Genomic DNA, 16,572 nt, shown 5'->3' with positions numbered 1-16,572 from the left:
ACCAAGGTTAAAACAATTAAGTTCCATATCTTATGAGAATCTAGCTAAAAGCCTCATCTGAATGATTATTGAATGATGACACAAAGGATGTCTGGATAGAAAGACCGCACATCCACTTACTTGATCATCACACCATATCCTATAAGAGAATTTAGGCCCTTTTTGGATCGATATAGCCAAATAAACGTTAAAAACTCAAAAAGATATTTTTTCCTCTAGTTACCCCTTTTTGAGCCTTCAAAAATTTCTAAAAGCCTTTTTATTCTTCGCCATCAATCCCTCACCCGTTACAACACACAATAAATAGCTTATCCAGCTGACAAGTTGAGAATTGGATGAGTATCAAAAAAAAAGAAGGGAAGACCTTATACAAAAACAGATCAGTTAGTTGCTTAAAAAAAAAAGACCCATCAAAAACCAAAACTCCAAAAAAAAAAAATCAAATGAGTCAAAAATCGAATCTCCCAAAAGTTCAAAATCAAAAGGAGTTGATATAAAAAAAAATAAATAAACAAAAGCAAAGTTAAAACTCCCAAAAATCGAAATCATATGGAGTCACAAAGCCAAAGGGCTAAAGAATGAATCACAATTCGGAAGCAAAGAACAAAACAAGGTTCTTCTCTAGTTTCCAGTATCTTGAAGACCCAATTTCTCAACATATCAGATTTTGTTTTTCCATTCCATTTTCTTTTTAAACCATCACCCTAGCCCCGTAATTCCTAATAAAAGAACTCTAGCTCGATTAGGAATAGGTTGGTGTGATAGTAAGTGGAAATTGTGATCAATCAACCCCGGTTTCCTTTGGACGTCATTCATGTATGTAAAGAATAAATGTTCGCTGCATTTAAAAGAACGAAACTTGAGTGAATCTATCAGAGAGTTTGTGTTTCAACACATTCCTGTGAGAACCCACCTTAAGGATGTTTTCCAAAAGTTTCGAAAACGACTCTGCTTTTGCATTTCATTGCTCATGTTTGCACATTTATCTTTAGATGATTTAATTACTGAACATACGTTATCCTAAGTTCAAAGGAGTTTGTCCTTATTCCCCGCTAATGATATGTATAGACTTCTGAGAATAAATAAGGAGACAAGACCGTTTGTAATAGATAGAAAAATTTTGTGAGTAACTTCTCTGGAAAACTCTCACGAGACTTAAGCTCATCTGCTAGGGAATCCCTAGTGGTTTAAGGTCTTGTTTCATATGGTCAATACAATCGCACTCTGCGAAACGAAATTAGTATAATAAATCACACATTTGTGATCTTAGTTTTTATCTCTCTCATTTTTGCTTGAGGACAAGCAAAATATTGTTTGGGGGTTGTTGATCAGACCCGAAATGTTCATTTTATTACCTTTACAATACTTCAAATATGTCCTTCTTATGCTTAAAAAATAGACAACTCATATCTTTTGATACCTTTTGCACTTACAGGCATATTCATACCACTTATCATAAAATATGCATTTTAGCGCCAAAAGGAGCTCTATTAATGCTTGTTATGAAGACTCTAGCTTACAGGAGAAAATGCTTAACAGTCAAAGTCAAGGTGAAAGTCAAAGGTCTGCGGTCAAGGACCCAAACTCAGAAGACTGAAGATTATGGCCTTGACTCAAAAGTAGCCTTGCTTAATCAAAGATTGCTCAAGAAGAAATCCAAAAGCAAAGCATAAAGGAAAAAACAAACTCATGAGGAGTCTTGCATCTAAGCAAAAGCATAAAGCAACTCATGAGGTGGCTTGAATCTAAGGGATGAGGGCAAATCTGTAACTTGTAAAAGGTATAGTATATAAGCCAAAAGTGAGATGAGAGAGAGCGCCTAGATCTTTGATCATGTAGGAGTAGTGTAGCTAGATTTTCAATTCAAGTCCTTGATTTTTCCAAGTTTTTATTTGCTTTATTTGCTTTTGCTATTTATCAAGTTTTTCAATACAAGTTGTTTTCAAGTTATTCAATCCAAGTTTTCATTCAAGTTCTTTGTGTTTTGCAAACTCTACTCAATGTGTTCATTAAACTCAAGTTTCATTTCATTTCTTTCATTCAAGCCTTCATTTTAATACAAGTCATCTCTTTTTACAAACCAATTAAAGTAGGAACTTTAAAGGATCAACCCATTGAAACTACCTTTCCCAGATCATCAAACTCCCATTCATTCATCTTTGAACATTCTATGGTGAACCTCACAACTTCCACTGCCTACAAAGATTAATACTCTCAGAAAAGAATTTCTCGGAAGATGGTCTAATATTTTACCTCATGTATGTGGGGAAAATAATAAGGAATACGACCATCCCACATACTACCTTGAAAAACGAAATTCTGGATGAAAGTAGTCTGATAGAAAGAATGTCAATCACATATGAAATGTCGAGTCCTTCGCTTTAGCATCCTCTCACCTATTTTAGACTTCGTATCATACTGTAGTGATAAGTCATGGGTTGTAACTTGGCTTGGGATTGGTTTATGAAAGAAAGGTATAAAGGATTCAAAGGGTTTCTGAATAACACTAAGGGTTTTACTTCTTTCTTGGAAGATGTCTTCGATTTTTGTATTACAGAGAAAATTCTTCCTTTGTATTGGCTTTTCCATCAATTCTGCTCAACTTCTTCTTTTTCTTTTTCTTTTTCTATTTTTTTTTCTCTTGCTTAGTGGGATATCTTTGATTAGTACTGGATATGTTTGTTTTCCACTAGCTTCTTTCTTTTAGAACATAATGATGGTCTTCATTGTATCTCTTTGGTATTTCCTTGTAATCTTCTTTTTGGGCTCTTTCTTTCTTCTTGTGCCTTTCGCATTCTCAGAAACATATAGGTATGGCTGATAAAGGTTTTTGGGTTATACTCCTTGTTTGGAGTTGGGTAAAAGGGTTTATGAAGGAAAAACTTTGATGTATGGCTCAAAAGGGTTTAACATGATGGTCTTACTAGGTGGGCTAAAGGTTGAATGGGTTCACAACTTTGACTTATCAGTATGATACTCTATTTTGAATAGACTACAATACCTAATGGCTATCTCCCCAGTTGATGTCACTTCGTGATTAACCAAATTAAGGAATAATGAGACTATATTACAACGAAATAAAGAATTGAAAGAGGTTAAGTCATGCAAACTCGGATTTTACATAAGAACTCTCCAAAGAATGGGTATAAAGCTCAAGTCTAGCTCATAGGTTAAGTCTAAAAAATTCTACTTCCAGTTGACTAGAGGTTTAAATCTCTCTTCTAGTAGAAGTACACAAAACTGACCAAGTACTATAGTGGTGCCTTGATAAAGAATTATATCAATAAGAACTATGTCTAAGCATAATAAATAGGGATTTTTAGACTTTGGTCCAGAAATGTTGAAATATTAGTTTTTGGTCCTATTTATGTTACTTGACCATCAGTCAACTCAGTTGACTATGGTTATGTTGTTTGCTCTTTTGAAATGGCCAGAATGCCCTTGAGCGTGCGTCATACGTTCTTACAAGTATGAATAAACTCTAATATCTAGCTTACAATAAGGACCATGCCCTAACAATGACATTATTATCTGGGTCAAATACTAACTTATCTTTAAGAGTGAGAGAGGATGATGGTTTAGACAATGTATATCTTCCAATACTCCTGCTTCGATCTTCTGCAATTCTTCATTATGCTTTCTAAGTTTTGCAAGTTTTTCTTCCAGTTCCATTGTATATGCCTCGCAGAGAATCAAAAAACAAAAGGAAACCAGAAAAATTGTTTAGAAAACACATGCATAGAAGAAGCACTATGGTGTCGTGAGTATCTCACTACAAAGTAATTGTCACGTACAAAAGAAATAACTATGCATCTTTCTAGTAGGATTTTGGAACATGTTATCCAAATCAAGGACATAAAGATTCATATAATCTTTACATGTTTGGTCCATTATGAGGTGGAACAATGGAACATATTAAGTTTTTACTTGAACATTGAATGACAATTCTACTTTCTGGAATTATACCCACAATCTTTTCCTCGGATACATGTTCTTGATACCCACACAAAGATTCAATACATACACTTGTAAAATATCCATCGATCAAAAATTGTGGTAAAAATATGAACCCTGACACGATTAAAAATAAACAAACAAGAAAAATATTTACTCCAATAGAAAATCCTATAGATCCTAAAATAATTACAGTGTGTCCGATGCTGGTTATATGTTGTTTAGTTTCTTATCTATCCTACATATTACTATTTCTGGGGCAAAAGATGACACTGAAGCCGGTGTTTTGAATTTATTCCCCATTGACATAATTGGTTTATGCAACGTATCAGCCAATTTCGAGGCAATTTATTGTAGAACGTGAAAAACACTTTCCTCAATATGGGAATCAAATTACATCTGAATGGTCCATTAGAACTCTCATGTAAAGAATAGTCTTACTGTAAGTTAGATATTAGAGTTTAGTCCTAGTTGTAAGCACGTGTGACGCACACTCAAGGGCATTCTGGCCATTTCAAAAGAGCAAACAGCATGACCATAGTCAACTAAGTTGACTGACGGTCAAGTAACAGAAGTAGGACCAAAAACTAATATTTCAGCATTTCTGGACCAAAGTCTAATTTCATAGTAATAGTAGGACCAATGTCTAAAAAACCCTAATAAATAGTCTAAGTGGTAATGAAATCAACAATATCAACTATTCATCAAACTCAACACTCAGTGATATAGAATATATATACCAAACTCATCATTAAAATTCATCTTTCTCATGCTAATAATATAGAGAAAAAAAAAGTTTTTTTTTCTTTTTTTGAAAATTAATTTTCGAAATTCATTTCTCAAGTACACCCTCCCCCTACTTACGCATGCATTGACCTCAATGTATAAAGAGGTAAATGAAATGGATGAGAAAAAGGTAGGATATTACCATTGATGCCGAATATCAGTATTTTGATCTTTCTTTGTCATATAAAGGTTACACTGATTTACAACATATAATCTTGGGGAGCAGATTGCGTGGCATATATATATTATGAATACATACTATGTCAATTGATATTTGTTTATTTCGATGTTAGTCAAATTCACACATAGTCAAGTACCTTGCTCACGAAATTATTCAATATTGTTTCGCTTGAGCAAGGATTCGTCCCATGCCTAAAGACTAAAACCTGTTTAAATAATGGTGCTAAAAGTTCTCTTAGGAATTCTTTTGGTGAGAAGGATTTTTTCAAGAAGTTTTTCTCTACACTACACTACACTTCACTTAATTCAATTACAAGTTACAAACAACAATTTAATTCTAAATTACGAGAGAAAATATAAGGGAGAAATATGTGGAGGATTAAATCCACTCGTGCAATAATCAAATACAATTTCTAGGGATTTCGCCACTACATCTCTAATCCTTCTTGGGTTCATAGACAAACCCAAAGTCGGATTCGAGTCTCGATCCCTAACACGATGAACTCATTTCTGAGAACACCTTGTTAGCATGAGGAATTGAAATGATATTTCATCTCTAAAATATGCATTCAATCCCTCGTCTCACTCTACACCAGGCATCCAAAATTTGAGGACTGATTCTACGAGGAAGTAGTGCACGCGACTAGTTCCAGTGTCACCTGGGTCGCATGCACTACTCTATCTTGAGTTCCAGACTCCAAACATGGTCGTACTCTGTCATTTTGTGATAGGATGTAAAATAAAACTTGTTCTTCCTAATTGAATGCCTCAGGCCACTAGAAATCGAACTTGTTCTTCACATGAGCATCATTAACCCTCCACAAGGGAGGGTTTTAGCTCATGATCCTAGGATATATTAACTAAATAAGAAGAAGAAGTAGAAAGAAAACAAGTTGAGAGAGACGTGGATAAAAATGTTTATTTTCTTATGGAGAATACTCCATTAACAAGTTATAAGAAAATCTAAAACTAAAGAAAAACTAAAAACTCTTTACTTCCCAATTCTCATCTAACCCCATGGAATGGAATGAGTGCAAAAACTTAAGTGCTCTTTCCATTCCCTTTACAATGATGGATTAGTGCTCCACTTCTTCATTTAATGCTCCTTCAGTGCACCACTTTGTTAGTGCTCATTTAGTGGAGAAACCACTAAGTGATGGACCTATGTGCTTTGACCAATGGTGGGCCCATGTGGGCTCTGGTGATTTTTACAACTTCATGTCTTTGCGTAGAACTCGCCGCACTAATCGTTTTGACAGTTCTCGTGCCGAATTAATTCAGAGTCTAGAATCAGAAGATATGATCGTCAGAAGTTCCACGACTTTTCTGCATTGTTAAGTTGTCTTGATTTGAACCGAAAATGGTCGGTGTTGAGTCAACGGGCTTTAGTCTGGCCTTTTTGAGCTTCAAATGGGAAAAGAGAGAAGATTTCAGTTCAAGCTTTATTCCGTACAACTTTTTCATGCTAAAACGCAGGTTTTGTTACAAATTTGTCGTTAACTGTCGAAACCTATGAAAGCACGAAAATACAATTAATTTATATTTATTAAACACATAATCGACCAATATATAGTGTCTCTACGGGGTTTATAATACAATTTTGGGTGTTTATCACTACTTATTGAAGGGATTAAAGTATTTAAGTCGAGATTCTGCAGTGAGTCCATAGACCAACTATTTAGTATGAAAGTGAAAAACAATTGTCGCTCATCCAGACTAGGAAAGAAAACACGTGTTGTCTCTAAAGATATCATGTCAATAGCTCATGTTTTAAAAAGGTCGATGGTAGTATTGGTGGAACACGAGAAAATGATGGTAGTAAATTAGTACATGTATTTCAAATTTAGGTTATCTTATGTAGGGGTGTTCATGGGTCGGTTCTGGGTCAATTTTTATCGGTTTCGGTTTTGGGTCTATTTTTAGCAGTTTCTATTGAGTTCAGTTCTTTCGGGTTTTTTCTTATATTTTGAAAACCCGGACCCATACCCATTAATTAAGTCGGTTCCGATTCGGGTTTCGGTTCCTTCTCGGGTTATACATTTTTATTGTTAAAATTATTTTTTTTAGTTATATAACCGATATAAAAGTTGGTTTACGGCGACTATAACACTTGTCATCGATATTTTTGTCCTCTCATAAAAAGTAATGGTCCTAAATTCAATAATAGTATTTAAAAGTTATCTAAAAACTTTAAATACATTCTCATACATTATACATACGTGTATATTTTAAATCGAACATGTGTATATTATACTATACATAATGCGTCATATATAGAATAAATACCACATGTACCACAATTGTTAGTTAGCATTGCACGTATTCGTTATCCAATATATATACATGTAATATATCAAGCACGTACACATTCACATGCATTAGTTAATATAGACAGTGCATTAGTTAATTCATAGTATACGACTATACTATACGTGTAGACGTAGACACGTAAACATTATTATTAATATTTATAATACACATATTTAATGTAATATTATAAAAGATGCATTTAATAACACATATTCACTATTATGCTAAATGTTATATATATTTAATATAATTTTACACCTAACAAATATAGACTATATATAATAATAATGTTTGGGTTTGCCTTTATTTAGTATAATATAATACTAAATTCTATATATCAAAATCATACTAATCGGTTCTGGTTTCGGTTCGGATACCCATCAGTTTTTTACTATTCGGTTCTAACGATTTCGGTTCTTTATCGGTTCGGTTATTGAAAACCCACTTTAAATGGGTCTAACATTTTAGGACCCAGAACTGCTATAAACGGTTTGGGTTCCGGTTAGGATTCGGGTAACCCATGCACACCCATAATCTTATGAAAAGTTCAACAAAGCCAAATAGAACGAGGCATTGGTCAATAGTCAAGACAGGGTCGCATGGCAAGACCTTAGCCCCTACCAAATAGAATGAGGCATTGACCACGACTGCTACCTTTAACGGCTTTAAGTTTGAAATTTGAACAGAGAGAGTGGTTATTTTTTTCGTCTTCCGCGGTTACTTACTCAATGGTTTCTATTTTGGTTTTCGACGCGGTTTGTACTTGGATGAAATCTCAAAAAGTAATAAGTTTCTAATTCTGTTTCAGTAACGCAACCATGTAAATTATATTCCGTGTATTATTTATTCATCATAAGTTAGAGATGGTGCCTGAAACAGCCGTTGGAGAGAGAGAGATCTACCGTGGTGCTCAAGTACCGACGGTTGTTTTTTTTTGAAATTGGAGGCGGTTTCTATTTCGATGAACCGCCTGATTCTGTTTCACAAACGAACGGACGCCTATATATACCCAACGAGGCTTGGGTGGTTCATCATCATCATCATTGTGTATTGTAGAGCAAGAAAAAAAAAAAAAAAACGAGATGGAAGAAGAGAATTGGTCTCAATTGCCCGAACATCTGTTGTTTGAGTTGATCTCGAAGCGGTTGAGTTTCCCTGATTTAATCCGCTTCGGATGCGTCTGCAAACCATGGAAGGCCGTTTGCGGCCCTCTTCAGTTTCCAAATCATCTTCCATGGCTCATTGTTCCCCTCAACAACAACAAATCCACCTCATTGGATTTCAACAATGAAACTGGTCTTGGTTTCTTCAGTCTGTGTGATGGAAACACTTACAAGGCTGAGATACCCGAAATATCCGACCGAAGAATTTGTGGGTCGTTTCCTGGTGGCTGGTTGATGACTGTTCATCACAATTCCGAGATTCAGTTATTTAACCCGCTTTCCAGATCACTACTCAATCTCCCACCTCTTACAACATTCCCCAGTATGCTCCACACTTTTGAACAAAAAGAGGAAGCTACTAATAATGTCTCTTTGTATTACGTTGGAAAGCGATTTGGTAGTACTAATAATTTCACTTTTCAGTCCAACATTATTCGTGATATGTATGTTAGAAGAGTGGCATTGTCATCGCCGTTGGTTAGTAGTGGTACTGTGGTCGTGACTATTCAAGGATTGAATAGTAAACTGGCGTACTATAAAATTGGTGGTGAGCAAGAAACATGGACTCTGGCTACTCCAGAAACTCCAGATCAGAAAAGAATGTGTTTCTTTGAGGATGTTACGTGTTACAAGGGTGTTTTTTACGCTGTACATAATAATGGGTATGTTGTTGTTATTAAAGATTTGGAGGCAGGAGAAGGAACTCATCCGTATGCCGAAGAAGTAATTGGCCTGCATCCTTCCCGTGAAGAGTTTAGTTCTTATTCGTATATACTTGAGTCATCTGGGGACTTGCTTGTGGTTCTTAGAAAAATAGTCCTTGAAGAAGATAAGACCACTAGTCTTAAAGAGCGTCAACGATGGCCTTATAAAACTGTTGGATTCAAGGTTCTCAAGTTAGATTTTGGGGCGCCTAATAAATGGGTGGATATTCAGAGCCTTGGGAATCGCTCTCTGTTTGTGGGATATAACAGTTCCTTATCTATATCTTCCAGTGATTTCTCAGGGTGCAAGCCCAATTGTATCTACTTCACTGGCCACTTCTGGACTTATTTTAAGGACCAAGGGTTTGGAGGCCATGATTACGGCATATTTAATCTTGAAGATACCAGTATAGAGAAGCTCCTCTATCCCACTGACACTCTCATGATTATGCCACCAGCAATCTGGTTCACACCGAACCCCATGATAAGCTAGATACCAAAGGCATAGAAGCTCTTGTCCTGATTGTGTTAAAGCTAAACACGTGTAGTATGGGCATGCGGCTTTATCTGTGTTATTGCAAAATTTTCTGATTGTGAGCTGTTTTATGTGAATGTATGTATGTATTATCTGGCTTGTGCCTTTTGTAAGTTAATGAAATTTCTTCTCATATCTCTTCGCTCCTTTCGTGATTATTGTATGATGCCCTTATTTGTTGAGCCATTAGGAAACGGATTGTCCTTGTATTCTTTTGAAAACATGCTTGAGTAATATTTTTGTTCTTCTTACCCACACTCTGTTCAAATTGGTAAGAACAGTCAATTCATGAAAAAAAAAATGTATATTCAGCACTACAGTCCTTTTTATCCCTACTGTAAAGGAGCGTTTTGATTTTCTCGTAATTACAATAAGGAAGAACGGGAAGGGTTTGGATTTTGGATGTGACCGAGGTCGCATTTGTGAAGCTTTACTTCGCCTCATTATCTTCTCTCTTTTTCCTTTTAGTGGGGAGAGAAGAATCAGTCCGACGTAGTTCGGTGGGTGGTATTTATAGATTTCAGGGAGAGGAGATCCTTCTGACACGTGTACTCTTTTGTGCAAATGTAGGGTGGAGATCGCGGATGAGTCTTTGAATTGGATTTTGGATATGCCCTGTTATGATTGGGGGTAGATGCGGTAGTCCCTATTTCCGGTGATGAGATTACCACTAAGATCTTGGCAATCATTACACGGTGGGGTGTGTTTCTATCCGGCGTTACGTATCTAGCAAAGTGTTAAATCTTGAGATATCTTCGTTAGCACCACCTACTCGAGCAGCTCGCGCAGTCGGTCTTGGAGGTCGCCTTGGATTCATCTATCTTCTGCGCTTTTCATCGTGTGCTTGCTAGGAAGCGTATTTGTTCAGAGTCCGTCTTGGAGGTCGATATCTTCAGTTCGCTTATGCTCCTCGCGAGTGCGATGCCCTATGAGGATATCGCTCCCCTACACCTACTGGCTACTTCCTACCGATCAAAGGGAACTATTTACAAAAACCAAAAGATATTCTTGACCAGTGACCCCTGGTGAATCCTTGAAAAACTCATAGATGATTTGAGATATTTGATGTATGAAAAACTAACGCAAGCCCCAAGTTTTTTTACTATCGAAAGATATGTAATTTGGTCAGGCGCTCTACTAGTTTCAAACTACTTCGCAAATTTTAAGTTAACCTAAGAGTGTGTTTGGCAACTGAGACTGGAAACTAATTAGGAATAGAATGGAGTAGGAAACCATTAGAATGGAATCTATTAGAATAGAATTTGATTCCAACTTACAAAATGTGTATTTGGCAAACGTTTAGAAATCATCGGAATTCAATTCCTACTTCAATTAATGTGTTTGGTTGCCGTATAGAATCCTCTAACAGACTCCAATTTTTAGTTTATTTCCCCATTTTTAGATTAGAAATAAAAAAACCGATTCCCATAGTCTGATTAACAGGGGTCTGTCAAACACTTAATAAAAGGAATTGGAGTCCGTTTAGAATCCAATTCTATTGGATTCTATGTCTCCAAATAGGCCAAAAGTGAGTGGTCCACCAAGGATTCCAGTTAATTCCACTCCTCAAGTCCGATTCCTGGTAAACAAACGCACCCTAAATGAAAATATGGCAGCAAAAAAAACAAACCAAAGTCCCAAAGAAGAATTCGTACAATAAAAAGGAAAACCCCTATTATGGAATGTGGATAAACCTTACTGAGCAGAAGATGCATCTGAGGAACCAGATACATAAGATCTTGTCAGCAAAGGGAGATGATCGGAACAAGTAACATTTTATTAAGATATGCGCCAACCAGTAACAGATGGGTGAGATCACAAGCAACAGATGCAGGTACAGAGACACCTCGGACCACCAGGGGTCTTTTTCTCTCGCAATAACCCTATGAGAACAGGGGAATGGTGAACATACTTACATGCATTACCAGAATGCAACAGTGCCAACCGTAAAAGCATAGATTCTGAGCTGGGAAGCCCAACTCAGCCTTTTAAAGTTTTAGACCAATACTTTTTCTCGGCATATTCTACCTGTTCAACAAAGTTATTAATTGGCACCACCTGAAAGCATAAATTCCTTCTTTCACCAAAAAGATTGATTTGAAGGCACAATATGCTATTCTTTGTTTTTAATTTCAGTTACTAAATATTCCCTAGAGGGGCTTAAGTTGCAACATTTCAAACACAATCCCCAGCACTAGTAGTGTCACCATGGTTGCCATACAAATGGACCTTACAAAGGAGATAATCTAATGGAAGCAGTTTGCACACAAATTTATGTATTTAGCTGGTTGGTACAATCATGTATAACAACAGTAACTGCTACCCGAAAATTTATATTTTTTATGACATTCATGATTCATTATTATATATATACAGTTCAGAATTTTTACAATGTTACACGAAGGTCTCCTTCACAAGGAACAGTGGTACAGCCAACTTCGGCCAGACTTGGAAGTATTCTACACAGGTGTTGACTGATGACCATGATCGATCAAACTGAAAATGGAAGTATGGAATGAAGTTCATGTGTCACCTATTTGCTACAATGCATTGACTGTCGAGGCAACTTGGTGGTTATGATGCACACAGCTGCCTCATTGGCGTAAGTTGCCTTGCGAGTGGAAGAGGCACATGCGCCCTAACCAAAGTACCCTTCTCAGTGTACTCCTGGAAACAACAAAATTAATCAGAAAGGTTACTTGTAAGCAATTTCATCAAGCGACATAATAACAAGTAATTAGACAATAAAAACTGTCAAGACTTAATAGAGTTAAGCTGAACATGGTAACAAGTAACAGATTGTAGACCAATTTATACTAGTAAGTTAAGATTTAGACTATTAAAAGAAGGACCAGGTATTACCGTATCATACTAGACTATGAAAAGGATGTCCAGGTATCATACTGGGGTCATTTCCAGGTATAATCTCACTCTGAAATCCTGGCATAGATGGGCAAATTTGATCCTATGTTCTGCAGTTTGGTGCCGGAAGCAAAGTCTTGAATAGTTGAACGCCCACCCCACCCCCCACCACACAACCCAAACCCAACAAAAGTATAATAAAAACCTAAGTTACATTGACACGCCATATCGGACACGGATACGAATTGTCGGACAGGCAAAATATCAAAATTCGAGGTATATTACATGCAATATGTGTCCGACACGGACACGTGGATACGTATCCGGCACGGATTTTTTTCAAAATATGGCGTGTCTATGTAACCTAGATAAAAACAAAACCATGCACTGAGCTAACAATAGCTTGAACCGCAAGTACAATCAATCTCTGTACCAACCCAATACAATGTTTTCAAACACCAAATAACAGGATCACCCGCAACGCACAACCCCACCTTCAATCAGGGATACTTTTCTCAGGAGAGCTCTGCTTTTCATAAATTTCCCAGTCTTTGATATAGCCTGAAGAATGATGGACGAAGTGTTCTAGAGATTAGGGGTTCAAGATTTTCAGATTTTCGTTTTCTGAGGGTTTTGGTTTTTTTAGCCCTTTTTGGGTTTTCTTTCTGACCCCCCAGCCCGCCAAGTCGGTCAACCAGATGTCCTACATAAGCGGCCTAAGCGAGGCACTCCCATGCAGCCACCTAGACTTTTTTGTAGAGCACTGGTCTTCCTGGCCCATTTCTCTGCCAAGAGTAATTGTCATCACCGATTTGCAATATAGCAAGCCTTCAATGTTAACTTGTTAAGAACCTCAATACTTCACCAAAAAGAGAAATTGTTGTTTACATCAAGATACGATCTTTATACCAAACACAGCCTAACATGACACTTTTTATTTTCCTTTTTCGCTAAGTTCAACGAAAATTATCTATGGGACTACTCAATATTTTCACAGACTACCAGATCTCAGCATCTTGTTCTTCTTCCCATGATTTTCAAGGACAGACCACCATCTTCTTTATATGGGACTTTTCTTCTCATTGTTCTCTTTAATCAGCTTTGGAATCGACCTAGAAGTCTGACGGTTGTAGATATTGGGAACACTGAATCACTATGAAGATTAATATTGGAAATGGGGAGGACAGCCCTTGATTCCCTACTGAGGAAATTCTTAAAATAAATGACTCTTCACCACCTTCTGTTTCATAGGTTTCTTTTAAAATTCAGTAATTTCTTGACTTCCATAATCTTTTGCAGTTACATTACTAAGAATTTTCAAAAAAAGATACGTAGGAGTACATGCCCACTAATTTTCTCATGATCTCCAGTCATTGGTAGGGAAAATATGATAAGAGATAATAACCAGCAATGTGCATAGGTCTGTATCATATCATAATGCCTTCAAGAATGAAAAAAATCACAATTAAACTGTTGTGATCCATAGTAGATGATAAGTTTCAGGATCCTGGAATGATAATACTCACATTTCCTACACCAGTCCAACTTGATGTATAGTATTCAGGAGCTCCCCTTTGTAAAATGGGACAAGGGCTTCAAGCCTTCAACCCATACCATAGAATCCTGTCATACACAAATGTGTTAAACTTCCAGATAGGCCATTTTCTATAGTACAAACCAACAAACATTTCTTTTGATGGAAAAAATAAAAAGAATATAATCTTCTAAGAAGAAAATTCATAATTTGTTATTTTGTACCTTCAGCCTCACTTGAACTTCATCACAAAAGTCCTGTAGCCCATCACCAGTCAGAGCAGACACACATATGACATCTTCTCTTTCGTTTGCTTTGATCTTTAGCTTATCAGGGTCACTAGCTTTATCAACCTGTGATAAGCAGTTAGTCATCATGGTCATCTTTATTCTTTGAATTGCGTTCTTGAGAAGGCCGATGGCTATTATCTGCCGTCTCCATCAGAGGAGGATATTTTATTGCGTCACTGCATGTCATTCTTCTTCCCATAGCCATCACATTCTACATCACTTGGGGATTTGTTCATTTTGTTGGTGGATTTTTCTCCCCGGTTTATATTCAGATTGGGATCCATTTATTTGGTCTTGGGTTCACCACTTCTCTCACTTCTATCTTCCTAGTCGGTGTGTTCATGTCCTCATGGTGGGGAGCTTCAGTTCTCGGTCTTGGAGGATGGTTCATTAAGAAAATGCCATTTGTAGGCTATATTTATACAGCCTCAAAACAAATTAGCGCTGCAATATCACCAGATCAGACTACTCATGCCTTCAAAGAGGTGGTTTTACTTAGGCATCCACATATTGGAGAATATGCGTTTGGCTGTATTACATCAACAGCGATCCTTCGGAGAAGTGCTGGGGAAGAGGAGCTATGTTGTGTTTATATACCTTCCAACCACTTCTACATTGGAGACATTTTCCTTGTTCACTCAAATGATTTATGAGGCCGAGTTTATCTGTTCGTGAAGGAATTGAAATTACACTGGGAAGTCACTCACCGCGAGAACTTCGAAACTTACGAAGAAGGTAACAAACCACCGTCCTCACGCGGGATTTTGATCTTGCTAGGAGAGTTTCTTTGTATGACTGATGAAAAAAGTGATCATATTGACGTGTGGGTTATGAAAGATTATGGGGTGTCGTGGACTAAAGATTATGTTATTAGGAAAGACACTCTTGGGCCATTGCAGGGAACGGTAGTGCCTATTAAAATTTTAAGTCCAACAAAGAAGGGTATTGTCTTACTTCATGGTGGTAAAGGTCAAGGTTACTATGATTTAGAAAAGAAAGAGTTTAAGCAGATTCTCATTGATGGAATTTCGATGGGGGTCATTCGAGGACGCAGTTGTCCACATTGGCAGCCTAATTTCTCCTAGAAGCCTTGCTGGTACAGATGTGTAATTCTTATGGTCGAGGCGTGGTCAACATGAAATGAGAACCGCAGCTATGTTTTAAGTTTCAGGAGTGGTGGCCTGGAATTGATTCTAAAAAGCAAAAGAAAGGGTGTGAATTGATCAAATACATTATGTCAGCAAGAGTTGGCCGAGGCCCAATATTCGCAGCTCCACAAGTAATACTTCATACTCGTGCATTTGTAATGGAATTCACGAACCAAAACGAGGTTTCAAGTATCCAAGCGTGTCCATGAGAAGTTTCGAGATTACAGCAATGTATCGAAGAGACTCAAGAGAGCAAGGATGGAACTGTTTCAACTCAGACAACAATGCAGTAAAACAAGGTGTTGTGGATGTAGAATGTCTTTGCCCTGGTTGTTAAAAGACTTGGCTGATGAGACGAGATTAATTGTGGTTGTGCCGGTGAGGTTAATTGCTCGTCACGGGGGATGTTTGTAGTGAATCGCAGCAGAACATTCTGTTTCGTATACTCTCATTGGTGACTATTAGAGATGCTATCAAAACAAGGGTGTTATCTGCTAACTGGAGATATCTTTCTGCGTTCACATCCCATTGAAGCTGCTGCTGATATGGAGCAGCACCTTCCGACAAATTATGTGGAAAATAATGTCACCATGACTCTGAAATTTGTTTTCTCTTTCAGCGTGGGCTCTTTCTTTTGTTCAGTTCAACTTTCTTTGAAATAATATAATTAGATCTGATTTTTCTCTCAGGGTGTGCTACACGTTATGCAAGTACTGTATGCTTGATATGCTGTCATTATATAGAAGTCAGTTTTGATGGTGGATACGAGGGGTGTGAACGACTAGTTCTCTGCAAATTCGGATGCGGTCCATGGTTGGGGGGTGGTCGACAAATGAGGACGATGATGCAGTAAGTTGTGTGCCTCGAGTTCAACTGAGCTTGCAAACGCATATGCAAGGGTATACTTGAACTTTCATCTACCCAGTCCTTGTGAGTTACAAAAAAAAAATGTCTTTGAGAGTTACTTTTTCGGCATTTTCGTCCTTGAGAGTCATTCCCTCGATTGTGAGGAATAGCCATTCTACACCACTAATTCTTGGGATGAAGACCTTACAAAGTGCCTCCTTACAAATAATTATCTATGAATAAGGCATATCATGGAATTG

The 16,572-nt window shown here is 37.1% G+C and overlaps 1 protein-coding gene and 1 pseudogene across 1 annotated transcript; both read left to right on the top strand.

Annotated features, from left to right (window-relative positions):
• Positions 1–8,312: 8,312 nt before the first annotated feature.
• LOC147496319 (F-box protein At2g26160-like) lies at positions 8,313–9,590 on the top strand. The gene has a single exon (XM_086562542.1). The coding sequence runs from the start codon at positions 8,313–8,315 to the stop codon at positions 9,588–9,590; it is 1,278 nt and encodes a 425-aa protein (XP_086418668.1).
• A 4,314-nt stretch (positions 9,591–13,904) lies between these two features.
• Positions 13,905–16,339, top strand: LOC147496318 (protein LIKE COV 3 pseudogene; annotated as a pseudogene).
• The last annotated feature ends 233 nt before the right edge of the window (positions 16,340–16,572 follow it).

Source organism: Coptis chinensis, chromosome 5 (genome assembly GCF_015680905.1).
Source record: "Coptis chinensis isolate HL-2020 chromosome 5, ASM1568090v1, whole genome shotgun sequence".
In the NCBI taxonomy this organism is placed as follows: domain Eukaryota; kingdom Viridiplantae; phylum Streptophyta; class Magnoliopsida; order Ranunculales; family Ranunculaceae; genus Coptis; species Coptis chinensis.
This window is presented reverse-complemented; position numbering and strand designations above follow the sequence as displayed.

Excerpts from the sequence above, each read along its gene's own strand:
- LOC147496319 (XM_086562542.1), top strand. The coding sequence starts at position 8,313 with ATGGAAGAAGAGAATTGGTCTCAATTGCCCGAACATCTGTTGTTTGAG.